The sequence below is a fragment of the Hippoglossus stenolepis genome, chromosome 20 (genome assembly GCF_022539355.2).
Source record: "Hippoglossus stenolepis isolate QCI-W04-F060 chromosome 20, HSTE1.2, whole genome shotgun sequence".
In the NCBI taxonomy this organism is placed as follows: Eukaryota; Metazoa; Chordata; class Actinopteri; order Pleuronectiformes; family Pleuronectidae; genus Hippoglossus; species Hippoglossus stenolepis.
In genome coordinates, this window is record NC_061502.1 from 4,566,343 (window position 1) to 4,581,396 (window position 15,054).

Sequence of the window (15,054 nt, forward strand, 5' to 3'; positions counted from 1 at the left end):
GAAAATATTAATATATTTTTTTAATATTCCCTTGTGGACACAACTGAACATAGATATTAAAACATATAAAGATGCATTGCATAATGCAACACTTGCTGGTAAACAATATCCACAGTGACAATACAGAGGTAATATTCACTACTTTGCAAACATCTGGAGTTCTGAAGGAGAGTAGAAATCGTTTCAAAAAATCATTTCAAGGCAATTATTTTAGAGAACATGCTGAAATTTTCATTTTGCATCCACTCAAATAGTGAATGATTTTCATTTGTGTAACTTGAGCAAACCAGAAAATACAACTGTTGGACAAAGTGATTCAAATGGTATAACTTATGTAAATCAAAGCCTTGTGCTTTTTACCCATTGGGACATTTAGATAAAGTTTTGAATAAATGTTAATACTCAAGATATACACTGAGCTTTTGTTACCTCCGCCAAGGAGGTCATGATTTAATTGCTGTTTGTCTGTCTATGAGCACGATTACGCAAAAACAACAGAACTGATTTTCTTGAAACTTGCTGGAGGGGTGGGATAGGTACCAAAGAAGACCCCATAACATTTCAGAGTGTATTCCATCCATGTGGATCCAGGAGTTATTTTAAATATTCTTTAAAAATGAGAGATGGGAGTTTTTGGGACATTTGTATTAAAAAATCAAGCATATATAGAGTGCTGATATCTATGATCAGGTGATATTTTGTTCAGATCTAAACGATGATCCAGATGTATCTGATCTCAGATGATGATGATGATGCAATATGGCGATGAAGAAGCCAATCAGCCTTGGCGGACGTATGTGCTCTCTGAGATTTAGTGTCCTTTGTGCACACAATGAAAATGCATCTTCTCACTGCATTGGGCTTTTAATATCGTGATGTCACTGTCTGCACGCAGCAAGAGACAACTGGAAGGGATCCAGTACGTCCAGATGTCGAGCGGAATTAGAAATGCACTCTAGATGATGAAGATGAAAACATGGAGCACCAAAACTATAAACACAGGGTGAGTGAATTTATGGAGCGGCTGTTGAATTACTGTTTCGCATACTGCCAATCATGATGTACTGTGTTATAAGTTAGTACGCTTAATGCTGTGCTTTTTTGATAAGACACTGACCTGACTATACCTTTATCTTTTCTTATCATACTCCAATGATTGAACTGGTCTTTGTCAGATGATTAGAGGAATGTTCAGAGTAACCACTTGTATTGAGGTAAACACCTTTTCAGTGAAAGGATCATGAAGGCTCATATGTATTTAGAATCTGGGTGTTTTAAAAAAATTATATGACTCTTTGCCGTGGTGTGTAATGTGTCTGATGTTCACATTTAGCACAGATGAGTCAAAACAGCAGACAATAATGGTAGAATGAAATGAAAATGAAAATCGCATGGTCTGTAAATGGTTCAAAGAAACTACACACACTAATGATCCTAATGACGCTAAAGACAGCTTCTCTCTGTACAAATAAAACCACCAGAAGAAGAGGTGTGAGGGAAACACTACTACACAGATAACGTACTTGAGTTAAAATATAAATATGGCTGAGAGTTGTGAGCCCTCTTGTGAGGTTCAGCTTGACGATGAAGAATCCACACAGACCGGAGTAAACAAGTTGTTCTTTCAACCCTCGTCTCACAACATGCACTCATCATCACATTTTTCTTCTGAGGTGAAGAGATCTGGATAGTTTCTACTGTTTGGTGTTGCTTTGGGCACCTGAGGACTGACCCCTACTGTACATCTCAGTCTGTTTGGTCAAATGTACAAGTCTCTTTTGCTCAGACACAAGTCCAGTGACTGGAGAAGGAATCAAACTCTCTGGATGGCAGCATCACATTAACGCCTGTGGGTCCCATGTCTGTGCAGTGCTAACACTCTGTGTCTCACACTGTGCTACAGCACCAACGTCTGCGATCGTCTGTGTTAAGTCCGGAGGGGCAGCCAGTGACCGAGCCCCTCGAAGAACCTCCGTACGTTCAGGATGTAGAAGTTGACGTTCTGAGTGAAGTCGGTGCAAATGTTCGAGTAGGTGTCCACCAGGGTGCAGTAGAGAGCGGTCCCACCTACACTGATCACCACGGTAACCAGACACAGCAGCAGGAGGATCAGGCAGGAGTCTCCACCCACCTCATCTAAGAAGTAAGGAATATAACTCAAAGTTAATACATCTTTATGAAGTCAAAACAGTTGACAGTACAGATGTAGCACAGTGAGCTGGTGTGGTTCTATACTGATGTTTCAGGCCATGAATGCATTTAGACTACAGGTAACTTGAAGTGTACCTTGCTCGGTGCCGTCCTCTGGTTCACTGAAGCGAACTTTGCGTTTGGAGTTCTGTTTAGTAGCAATGTCGCTGGGGGGGGGGAGTCCATCCAGAGACGCCCTCCTCCTCTTCAGAATGGAGACCAGACCGTCAGGAGAGGAACTCTGCAGCAACCACAGGAAACAAAAAAACATGTTTTCCTCTTGTTTAAAGGACGACGGCAACTATGTTCACTTAATCAGCATCTGATGAGAGGACTGGGCTGGAAGTTATCACATCATCTTTTGTAAGTACAACTTCACAGCTTTGTGTGGTGATAATCTAAATTTCTACTATTGTCAAGGGTTGCATGAAAAGCCCCAAAAACAGAGTGAAGTTAGCTGACTAAAGAATATTGTCGATACTTGTGTGTGTGTGTGTGTATATATTTCTCTAATCCTCTAAACTCCATCATTGTCCAAAAACGAATAAAAACAATCTTATGTAGCGGACATCCCAGGCCTCACTGAGCCAAAATGTGGGAAACCAGATCGACTCCTGCAGGTCAGGTAATCCCTGCTCCATAAAACCTTCATTTCAGACAGGAAACCAAAAAGAGTTGCTGTTCATCCAAACAAACGGCTTTTAACCTGACAAAGCAGATATACGACTGGCACTGGGGATTATTCAGGCGGAACTGGCCGGAGGGGGTCAGCGGGGAACTCCTTAGCCTTAGTTCCTCTGCCTCCATCTCAGAGGAAGAGGGTCTGGACAGAAGCCATAAAACCAACAGTCCACTCTGAACTGAAAACCAGCTGATTTTATTGTCTGAAACAAAGACAGAATAATGTTCAAACGTTCTGTGATTTGTTTAATATTGTTTTCTAATTGATTTCAGGTAATTTGATAAAATTCCTACACCATTCAGATTTAATGAGAGATAAATTGAGATATTCATCTAAAATGCATCTACACATTAACTATATAAATACCAGTAATGTTATGTTTTATTTTACTTGTCCTTTAGTTGCATGCATTTATGAATTTAAGTCATGTTTATTAATGTTATAATAGTTCATTATACTGAATAACTTCGAATGTTGTTGAATATCGTTCCATCAATGATTCCCTACAACACACATTTGTCTAATTCACCTGCCGCCTTATATTGCTTTACTGTTTGATTTTCCATACAGTGAATGTTTATTGGGTCAACCTCACCCTTTAGACATTAGGTTACACAATTAAACAATGCAAGATAACTAAGTGCAAATCTTACTCCCTCAGTAACGTCAAAAACTACAATTACCATCTAAAAACTACTGAACCCTTTTAAAAGTGAAACTATATGTTTGTTGTATTTTTCTTTGCAATCAACGGGTCTGAGCTTATCTGTGGCACAGTAGAGAAGATCCCAGATATTGAGGTGGACTAACAAAACTGTATGTTTTGATCTTTTCATGGGATTTGTTTTACAATAATACAGTGTGTCTCCAGCCTTATACTTTGTTAAATAAGTAGTCAACCAGCATGCAAGGTATTAATGTTGAACTTTAAGAAAATCTCTGTCTGTATTCCTGTATTTACTCAAAGTGCTCATCTGATCACCTTGAGTCTTGTCATTTGTATTCTACAGCAGAGTCAACCCTCCTCCCTATAAGCCTACCAGGTGGCTGCTTAGGGCCCCACAACCACCAGGGGGCCCCAAAAATCTAGCTGGCAGTGGTGTATGACTCATCTCGTTTATTTGATCCAAAACTGCCAATAATTATGTACGTATGTAAGGTACGTCATTTATTCGTTTCAAAAATATAAACTGCAATTGTTGTTACCATGGTAACCATTTTTCCTTTTGTAAGAGTTGACATAATCAAAGGTCATGCTCCAGACGCCACGTTAGTGTAACTCAAATGATTGGTATCAAAAAAGAAAGTGTCATCAATTAAAGTTGGTCAAAAATTTATAAAACTAGTTATATAGGACTAATAAATCTTTTGTAACTGGAGTTGTAAAAATGATTTGCGGTGTTGTTACCCACCACATAACATTCCCAATTCAATACCAGTCAAGAACCATGGTCGCATACATTATCACCTCTTTGTCCTTGTGTTTCCTGTTTTCCAGGATATTAATTAAATAAGAATGTAACAGCACACATGATAATGTTAGAAGTACACCATCAAACACAGTCAGTGGTGCACAGTGCACATGCTCTATCAGCAGACTAAGGGGACAATGTCCAGTGTATGTTTGGTATCAGTCAACAGAAGAGCAGCAGCATTTTAGATGAACTGGAGCTGAGCCATTGAAACTTGGCTGAGTCGAGTAAACACAGAATCTGCAGAAGCACAGGTGTAACAACACAGCAGCATAAACACACAGTCTGACTGTGGTTAAGTGTTTCAGCTGTAAAATATAGTTGCATAACCTCGTTATTTAAACTAATCCGAGATACAGGGAGGAATTCCTTGCATTGAAACATCATTGTTCTTTATCGTCAAGAGCTTCTGTTTGTCAACAAGAGGTCGAGGTCAGTGGAGCAGGGATTCCTTGTAGAGCTTGAAACACCTCCCCTCTAATAAAACCCCGACATGATCTCAATCTCTGAACCAGGAACAATAACACACAGTGTGGTCATCTGCTGACTCGTCAAACGGACTCATCTCCCAAGCTGTCAGCATCATCTGCTGCCATAATTTATAGGTCAATTATTCAGTGAGGTCAGTGGGTTATACCATCTGTACAGAGGCACATCAGTGTATCATGTTTTACTGCTGAGGGCCCGCTCTGAGGCACAGCTCTGTACAACTCCCTGAAAACTGTGATGTTAAATGTAAATGTTCACGGTTTGAGAACTCTGTCTGGACAAAGTCATATTTGTGAGCGTGAGCGGGGAGCAGCTTTCTCCCAGCTGAGACGTAAACTCTGGCGCTCCTCCACAGATAAGTGGTTAGGTAGGAGCACAAAGACGACTCTGTCAGCATCCCAGGCACATTTCATGGTGAAGACATTTTGACATTTTGAATATACACTGAAACTGTGGGTCCACAAAACATCACAGATTCAGATTATACATGGTACAACAACATTGGTGTGATGTGATTTCAGGCTTTATTTATTATTAGACATCAGTGTGTGTAGTTTGGGGCAGCTTGATTGAATTAAGGGGACTGTTGGGCCTTGGCGGAGGTATGCGCTCTGTTTTTAGTTTATTTGTCAGCAGGAACTACTTATCTTATTTCTACCAAACCTGGTGGAATGAGAAATAAATCATTTAGGTTATTAGACCACTTCCTTTTTTTATTTTTTATATTTCCTCTATAAAAACTAGACAATCGAATTGTTCAGCCTTGGGAGAGATATGCACTCTATTAAGTGCCTTTTGAGTCAACCATCTAATAATGCCAGAAATTCCTGTCTATCTGTGGCTCAAGAACCGTTGATCTTATCAGCTTCACACTTGGCAAGAAAGCAATGCACTTTCTTGCCAAGTTTACCACTTTCTTGTGATTTGGACAGGCGATATGCTCAATATTTATAAACTTTGAATAAACAGTCAGCCAGCGACGTAGGGGATTTATCAACATATATGACGTTGTCAATTGAGACAACAGCGCGTTCACTACAACAACAACTGATTCTCCAGTTTGAGTTTCTCCGTACTGATACGAGCTGCACTGAATTGGCTGGTGGAACAGCCGGTCTTGCTGTGGCTCCATTACTGCAGGTCACTTTTACAGTTTCAGAAAGAAAAGTGCAACCAGCATTTACACAGGCCAAGTAAACAGCCCATTCCAAACAGGCAGGTCTAGTCATAGAAATTAAGATGAAATCTGTGCTTTATTGAGGAATATTTCACCCAAATATTTATCACATCACTGATAAAAGTAGTAGACATGGTGCTGTTCTTGGTGAAATTTCACGACTCATAGAAATGTAAGATTCAGTGATATTAAAACAGGGTTGATAATCATATCAGAATAATCACATCAAAATGTCACTGAATCTATGGCCTTGCTGCTCATTATACTCACGCAAAGCAGTGTTTTGAGCTAAATGCTAACATATCTTAACTTAGTCTGTTAACATGCACTTATTAATTAGTACTCAACACAAAGTAGAGTATTATTGCAATGACTATTCTTTGGCAAGTATTGAAGTAAAAATGTACCTAATGATGTAGCTAGATGAACACAATGTTGAATGTATATGTGCACGTTTGAGAACTCTGTCAGGACAAAGTCATATTTGTGAGCGTGAGCAGGGAGCAGCTTCTTAGGGGATCGCGAGAGTTCATCCTGAGGGGAACATAAATTTGTGTCCCAAATGTCACAGCAATCCAACCAATGAGAGTCAGGATATTTCACTAATGTGTGGACCAAAGTGATGCACAGACTGGCAGACCAATATTGTAACTGAACAGAGTCACTGAATCCATCTGATATGATGTCACATTTACAGAGGGCTTGAAAATACTAATTATTATAGATTTATGATGAAATTAATTAATAAATAAAAAAATTCACAAAAGGTGTTATGAGTAAGTGCAGGTGGTATTCAAGCATGGACATTAGCTGAGGTTATGAGTTGGGTAACTGCAGTGGCCTTGTTTACTGTTAGGCTCTATAGGTCCCAGTTCGCCTCTGGATCCATCCCATGTGACTGAAGTTCTCCAGCCAGCTGATATTGACAGAAATGAACAGCAGCAAACAGAAAACTGAACTAAGAGAAACACTCAAAGCCACAAAGCATCATAAACATGACGCGTCTGCAACAGTAGAACAAGTCTTTCACATATGTGATGATTAATTGTGCTCTCAGAGCTCATTCCAGGGCAAGTGAAAGGACACACTGTGGCCTTTTCACATATCACACTGTCAACAGAGTGATCTATTATACAGCCCATAAACTAATGCTGCTGCCTCTGCCTCAGCTTTGTCCGGCAGGTCACTGTGTCATTCGACTGAGTAGTGAACGAGCAGTGAGCCATCAGACTAAAAGGCTTGTTTGTGAACAGACATCCTGGCCACATATTATGTCTATGCATCAATATCACTGCAAGGAAATAACAAAAAAAATACAAGTATATGTTCAACAAAGGTTTTTCATGAATTTATAATTATAATTTATATGTAATATTTAAAATGGGATTTGTGATTGTATTTCACTTAGTTTTTTAACCTGTAATAAGCCTAAGAAAGAGAGAAGGGGAAATAGAGCCAGTAATAACTGCCCAAACCCTCATGAAATGTGACACGTACTTTACAAAGGATGGAGACCCACCCAGTCAAACCTCTGCTGGATTACATAACAGCCATAAAACCTGAACCCATCATTGTGAGGACTTCAGCTGGTACTGTTTATTTGGAGTAGGTCTGATTTCATCCCCAAATCTAGGAAGAACCAGGCCCCTCCTGCTCAGGCGCTGTCTCAGTGATGTAGTGGGGTTTTTTGGCACAGCAGACATCCCGAGTGTGAAGCCACACCAGTGGACATGGGTGGGGGTTTTTGAAAGAAAAGAATTTGGTGATGATGTCACCAAGTGACTGCAGAGCTCTTCTGTGGGAGTGTCCCGGCAAAGACAAAGAGCTGTGGGTCAGAATGTGGAACTTAAACAGATACAGTCTTACTTAGTCCAGGCGGGCAGTATACTAGAAAGTGAAAACAGAAGAGATCAGCAAGGGGAGGGAACAAAGTCAGGAAGGAAGGAAGGTCAGATGCATGTATGGGATGATGGACGGAGAGGAGAAGGGAAAGGCGGCAGGAAGAAAAGATGAGAGCGAGGGTACAGAGCAGGAAAAGACATTTATACCCCTCACATTCATCTGATATCCATCTTGCTCACACTGCATTGGCACTTGATGTAAACTTTCTGCAGTCCACTAACAGTCCATTAAGATTTAAATATAACGGCAGAAAAGCAGAAAAGACTGGACTCCTACCCCTTCTGTGTGGGACAGTTTGGCCAGGTCCTTGTCCGAAGCCTGGGAGACTCCTGTTGGCCACTCCACCTTTACCTCCTCCTCCTCCTCCGGTGTCTCCGCACATGGATTCTCCTCCTCCTCCTCTACATCCTGTCCTTCCTCATATATCTCCTTCTCTTCCTCTCCGTCCTCCTCCCCTCCTCCCTCCTCACGGCCCGTTTCCGGTGAAGATGGCACTGATCCCGAGTTCACGTTCTGCTCGTGTTCTCCATCCTCTTGTGATGTTTGAGGATTGTTGACTAGAATGGTGCAGTGAAATAGGACATTGGCTATTGATTATGGATTATCACTCAAGCCTGACCTGTGTGTGAACTTTCTATGTATTGACACAGAGCTCATGTGTAGCTTCACATGTCAGTAGATTTGCAGGTCATTGCACTTGGGACGGGCAGTAAAATGAGACAAAGCTCAATCTGTTATATGACAGTTTCTACTTTCTACTTTCCCCCTGCCTAAATAATGGATTTAACTTACAAACTGAATAGTGTGATTTAGATCATTATATTAAAAACATTCTGTGCGTTTTCACACCTTAAAGTCCAGACCAAGTCTCACGTCTTTGTTATATTGTTTATGTGTCATCCAATTAGTTCTGTTTTTATATTGCAATTTAGGGGCCGCTGTAAAGAATTTGTATGACATATATATGTCCTGTCGTCAACACCTACGTGGGCTGAATCTACCTGCACTAGCCATTTATTGGTTTCTAGACGTCGTCATGTTATCAATTCAGCGGATAGTTGTCTTTCCGTTTAAATGCGGATCCCAAAAATTTGGATTCGCTGGTTTGAGAGAGCACCTTTCACACTAAGAGTCTGGACCAAACAAGTTAGGCGTGAAAATACCCTTAGAAATTGTTTAAAACATGATCTAAAATGTTATTAATACTTAATAGCTGCAAAACTAATGAGCCAATTAGTAAACATTAGCATGCTAATATGCAAAATGAATAGTAAACATTGTACTTAGGAAGTTATCATTAGCATTGTGGTCATCTTGGCATGCAATTAGTATTTAGCTCAAACCACAGCTGTGTCTTTGTACAACCTCACAGAGCTGCTAGCATGGCTCAGGTCTTAGCCTTGTTGTGTGTCTGTTTGTGTGTGTGTGTGTGTGTGTTTATGTATATGTAATACATACCTCTATCATGACAGGACTGTAGTGTCTGGTTCTTGATCTGTATTTCTCTCAGCAATGTATTTAGACTGTTCTGTAGAATCAAACATAGATGACATTGGTTCATCATTTAAAAAAAGTCTGAGATTGATCTATGAGCAATGTAGAAAGAGGAGGTTTCTGTGTCTTACCTGCTCCACACTGCTGGATGGTCTGAGTGATGCCAAACAGAGACAGAGGAAGAGCACACAGACAGCAGGAGGAAGGTCAGACAAGGTCACTGGTCTGTAACTTAACATATTAAAAAGCTCAAGTCTTCTTCAGGCTTTTCATTTCTTCTCCAGCTAAATCAAATCCACCTGTACAAGAATGACTGTGGGCTACAATAGCATACTGAGTCACAGCACAGGTGCAGTGTCTGGCGTCCAGACCTGTGGTATTTGTCTCTGTCTGGTGGAAATGACTATCCTGCAGAAATCTTTTATGTCCCGTCAGTGATATTGAATTTCCCAACAATTCCCACTGTACATCTTCATGCATTATCTATGTGCTGGTTCAGTCTATGACTCCTCTTTATGTCTACAAGGAAAATAAAGATTACAGTCGATTACAGTAAAGGAAATGGGAGCTAAAAGGTTTCTGTCAGATGGTAGTCTAGATAAAATAGAATGTGAATGGCATAAGAGGAATTTGAAGTACTTAAAGCTGTTTGAGCTCACAGAGCTGAGGCATGTGGACATGTTTAATAACAGAGAAATTCTGGAAAGTGCAGAAAGTCTCTGACCACACCCTGTGGAGGAACTGTTGTGGCAGATCGTAGATAAAACGGCTCTTGAAGAACCCAGAATCCTTCCCCATGTATCTCTGCTTCAGCTCTGAGGAACAGGATCATCAGACATTGTTGTGCTTTACCTGGGATGTGTCCTGCAGATCTGGCTCAGGGTCTCGATGTGTTTCACACTGATGGCGTCTGTCACAGCAGGTAAACTGCTCTCTGGGTTCCTCTCTCTCCATCGGCTCTCTGAGAACACATGGGGAGAGTGCAGGTGCACACAAAATAAACACACACACTCCTTGTGTCTGGATAGCACAGAATTGCATGTAGGTTATGATTACAGGTAATCTTTTTCAAAGGGGAGAAAGAGATGCATGCAATACCCCAGTTTTCCTGCAGGGCAGCAAGGTTGGAGAGCAGACGTTCATGGTAGAGCTTCTCAAGCTGTAGGAACTGAATGGCCCACTGGTCTGGTAGCATCATGAGTTAAAGACATCAACTGAGACTTTCAATCCGAATGTCCCTGATTATCTACAGTTTAATTGATATCGATTTTACAGAGGTTTTACGCCGCCAATGCCAATCAAATTCATAGCCTAGTGTGTAATTTGTAAAAATCATGCATTTCTCAGTCTATTACTGGTTATGTTTATTCTATTAAGGTAGGTGTTTTTGTAGGACCGGGGCATGGATCTGCTTAGAGTGTGACCTGCTTAGAACGCGGATGGATGTATAATATAGCAATAATGCTAAAAAAATATCAAGCGTCAATGCAAGAACAGTATATGGAGGAGATTAAAATCATACTTCAGAAAAGAGACGAGCACCAGTGGCAAAGTACATTAAACACACCTGAAATGCCGGACTTGAACAGATTTTACAAGCTATTGCAGATAATGCTGGAACATGCTAGAATAATAAACCAATCAGGTATGTTCAGTGCTACAAGCCCCACTCCAAAGTTCCGGCTGTGGAAATGCAGCAATACTGTCAAGTTACTCATTAACACTCTCCCTCCCAGTCTTAGACATCCGCTCATTATATCTCTGAAAACATCCTTCATTGTTCGTCACTGCGTTTGTCTTTTTCTCTCCTCTTGCCTCTTACACATAAACACATCAACTCACACCATCCTCTGTGCAGCAAGATCCACCGACAGCTGTTGCCAGGCCAACGGCACAAACAAAACCAGAGGAAACTAAACTGCAAAACCCTCAGGGCTTTGAGCCAAAGTATGAGGAACACCCAGCGACTGAGCGACAAACAAACAGATAGAAAATAACGATAAATTCCCTATGACATTGCTAATATTTCAATAAATATTTGATTCAGTGGTAACATTTCAATTGCTTCTTTAGGATAAACTTGAAACCCTTCTGGCGTCAGCAGACCAGGACTGGCATTGAAGCTAAACCACTGTCCAGCCACCACAAATGGAAACACTTTCTCCATAAAACAGAAACCACTCTATTGCGTTTTTATCTCTTCACAAGTGCCACTCTGGCTCAGCCACGCCTTGGCTGGAAAATACTAATGATTGGCAAATGTTACAATACCTATATAAACAGAGAAATGAGGTCACGGTGCGTTTGAAAGGATACAGTCCTCTTGGAGTGAGTAGGCCTCTGCAATCTGAAACAAAAAGATAAACATGAGATACCGTGTGTAAATTCACACTGAAAGTCAGGATACAGGATTCATCAGCTGTGGCTTACAATAACTAACACAAATCATCATGTGACAGTTTCAGTGTAAAACATCGACATCTACCCATGAAAAAGCAAAGTACACATTGATCTTAAACTCTGCTGCTGTGCTCTGAAAAATGATGTCAAACTCGAATTAGTCTTTTTTTTTTAATTCACCAAATTCCTTCAAAGATGAGGATCACATGACAGCGTCATGCCAAGAGGCAGACGACCTGAGACATGAAGTCACATGCTCTTACTTATGGTCCGGATTAACGTGTCTCTGTGGGATTTTTTTTCCCATCAGCAAACTTTTTTCTTTCCTCTCCTCCAGTCGACCACATGATTTAGTGAATCTAGAGATGAAGTCGTTTCTCTCCCTCGGATATGACTGTAAATTCTATGACTGTTTTAGGGCTGCAGCAAGATTGATTAGACATTTGTGCTCTAAAATGTGAAAAATGGCCATTACAATTTCCTCACAGAAGAACATGCCTTATTTGGATTTCTTGTTTTATCAGTTCACAACTCCAAGATGTTAAATGTTCTATCATATGCAGTAAGCATCAGGGGAAGCTTAAAAACCTGCTAATGTTTGATATTACTGTCGCCAGTCAGTCGTATATTGTGAAGTCACAATGACCCCAAGACTCTCGAGCACAAGTGTCCTAGATCAGGATTTACGCCCAGAATGGTGTAGTTTCAAGTGGCAGCTGACTTGTTTTTTTAAATATCTCGTATTTCAAACAAATGGATTCAGGTCATGAAATACTCAGTACACAGGAACAGCAGGCGTTAGCAGCTATGACCAAATATGGACCTACGTGTCGAATCGAGTATGAAAGACACTGACCATGTTTCTGATAAAAAGGGGTCCTACATAGTGAACATAGTGATCTGTCGTATGTGCTAACACTCAGACCCAACACAAATTTCTTGTGACTTGATTTCATGCTACAAGAACTTTTATATATAACTGCTTCTGTCAAACTAGCCAGAAGCTGATTGCTGTGCTTTGCCTCTCCTTTTCCTTTCTTAGTATCTGAGGCATAACAGATTTGTCTTTGTTCCCTGATTACTGCAGTTGGCAGCAACACAAACCAAACTACAAGCTTCTCACGGCTCTAGAAGAGCTGAGACAAATTAATTACATTGTCTAAGTGTTGTCTCGAAATAATAGCCTACAAAGTATTGCAAACGCTGCAAGAAACCACTGATCTCTTTCTTTGATTCCTCCCAGCAAAACACCGAGACACAACCTAACTATATTTATCACACCTCTAATTAGTGTGTCTGTTTTGAATGCTGTAATTGTGATCCGAGCCAGGAGAGTCGCCAGGAGACGAACAAAGGAGCAGAGGGCTGCCAGTTCAAATCTCTGCACCTGCACAGCGGTTGCATAAATGTCATATTCTGCCTCAGTAACTGCCGATGTCCTCTTAATAAGGAAGTTTACAGCAGATGATGAAGATTTTCCAACTCTTAACTGTAAACTATGTTCATTTCATGTTGCATTTGCATGGTGATGGAAAAAATCTAATCTAATCTTATATATATATATGTCTGAGAAATACCAGCTTTATTATGTGTATCTCAGCTATCTGTCTGTACTAAAAGACGTATATTCTCCCAGGATATCGGAGAAAAAATATCTTCCAACTTTCTCACACATTTAAAGTAGATCTATACAGACACACACCTGGTGCAGAGAGTGTGGAAGCAGGGTGTAGTTGCTGTTTTCTCCGAGGGACTGCAGGGAGGCCAGCAGCTCGGGGCTGAGGCCCAGCGCTCCATCCCTGGAGACACTTCCTAGAAACATACAGCACAAACACACTAGTATGACATATGCATAAGACCTTTCAGTTATTGTTTGTCTTGATGTGTAAACTCTGATCACAGTATCTTTCCTGTGTTTTTCTGACGTAATCAATGATGAGTTATAGAAATACATACTATATAGAAGTATATGCTGTACACTATAGTACTTTCAATATAATTGTCAAGTTACTCCTCAACCTTCTTTTTTGAGTCTGGGGAAAACGATCATGTCATACTTTCCACACATCCTGCGTCCTAACAGAGCCTGTGTTTCAAACAGTGACGTCCATTTGACATTAAATAGAAAAATATTTCTGCTGCAGCAAACATATCTGCTCTGTGAAGGACTGGTCCTGTGTTCCCTGTTGAGATAACAGATCTAACAGAGGATTTCAGTTGATTGATATATGGCTATAGAGCCAGCAGCCTGTTGGCTTAGTTTAAGATTAACGTCACGCTCACACACAGGCGGATGCAGGCAAAAGTCGTGGGTCAAAGTTCACCAAAGTTGAAAGATTGGAAGTGATCAGGAGGCGAAGGTTCACCACTGCTACATTCACATGTGTGGCCGTGCACTAAGACTATATAAAATGGGATAGCCCAGTGTCTGACTTTAGTTGACAAGACACCAGTAACTCACTGACTTTCACATAACTACCTGTAAAACTGCAATATATTGTTTGTGTGCGTGTGTGTGAATAGAGTGATTCTATAACCAAACTGTGCATGACCAGTTTGGTTTGTTTACATGTTGCCGTTACTGAAACGCTAATGCTGCCAAAATTGGTCATTACTGTTCATCACTATGAAGAAGCCTACTGCTGTTTCTAAATAAATAAATGTCTGCTTTTAGCTTCAAAGGGACGTCTTTGATGGAGGATTTCTATTCTCACATCCAAAAGCACATTATTCTGGGGATCTTGTCAGTTTCACTCTTCTGTTTTTCTGGTTGCAGCTGCAATGACGTAACAGCAACGTAACTGTAGCAATATAGGGCTACTCTTACATAACATAGCTTATCAGCTCCCACTGTATAGTTCATCATAAGCATCTGAAGAGGCCTGGGCTTCCTTACAGCTTAGTATCATCCTGATCATCTTAAGCTCGTTTCTTTTTTTTTTTCTGGCTCAGTACAGCAGTTCGTGGGAGACTGTGGTCCACAGATGGATGATGAGCTTTCAGTCAGTTCTCTGCAGGTTGGTTATTAATCTACTGAGTCTCTACTGTGCCAAGAGATTAATAAAGTTAGTCTACGGCCATTTAAAGATAAAAGATCTGCGAGACATTTTATTAAATGAGCTGTGAATGAGTCATACTGATTATTTTTATAGGAATTTCCATGCACATCAGATAACGGTGAAGCAAAAGGTAAATTCCTTAAAGTGCACAAACATAAAAAGCACATATATTATTTTTTTAAATAAGTA

General features: G+C 40.5%; 1 protein-coding gene and 1 long non-coding RNA gene across 4 annotated transcripts in view; one reads left to right on the top strand and one right to left on the bottom strand.

Annotated features, from left to right (window-relative positions):
• cnstb (consortin, connexin sorting protein b) overlaps nucleotides 1–15,054 on the bottom strand; it is a 19,803-nt gene continuing 4,749 nt past the window's right edge. For both annotated transcript variants that reach the window (XM_035143871.2, XM_035143869.2), the window contains 9 exons: nucleotides 13,509–13,618; nucleotides 11,723–11,753; nucleotides 10,505–10,591; nucleotides 10,259–10,367; nucleotides 9,538–9,559; nucleotides 9,371–9,440; nucleotides 8,189–8,469; nucleotides 2,287–2,431; nucleotides 1–2,136 (listed from right to left, as the gene is read on the bottom strand). In XM_035143871.2, coding sequence (XP_034999762.2) covers nucleotides 1,928–2,136; nucleotides 2,287–2,431; nucleotides 8,189–8,469; nucleotides 9,371–9,440; nucleotides 9,538–9,559; nucleotides 10,259–10,367; nucleotides 10,505–10,591; nucleotides 11,723–11,753; nucleotides 13,509–13,618 — 1,064 coding nt within the window. In that variant the 3' untranslated portion in view covers nucleotides 1–1,927. The remainder of the gene's footprint in view (nucleotides 2,137–2,286; nucleotides 2,432–8,188; nucleotides 8,470–9,370; nucleotides 9,441–9,537; nucleotides 9,560–10,258; nucleotides 10,368–10,504; nucleotides 10,592–11,722; nucleotides 11,754–13,508; nucleotides 13,619–15,054) is intronic.
• Nucleotides 2,431–15,054, top strand: part of LOC118099354 — a 23,852-nt gene continuing 11,228 nt past the window's right edge. Inside the window, exons 1-2 of one of the 2 annotated variants that reach the window (XR_004694269.2) lie at nucleotides 2,431–2,553; nucleotides 3,883–4,031. This is a non-coding gene — a long non-coding RNA (uncharacterized LOC118099354). Of the gene's footprint in view, nucleotides 4,032–15,054 lie in introns of both variants that reach the window. The other variant, XR_007032272.1, reaches the window with a different exon arrangement.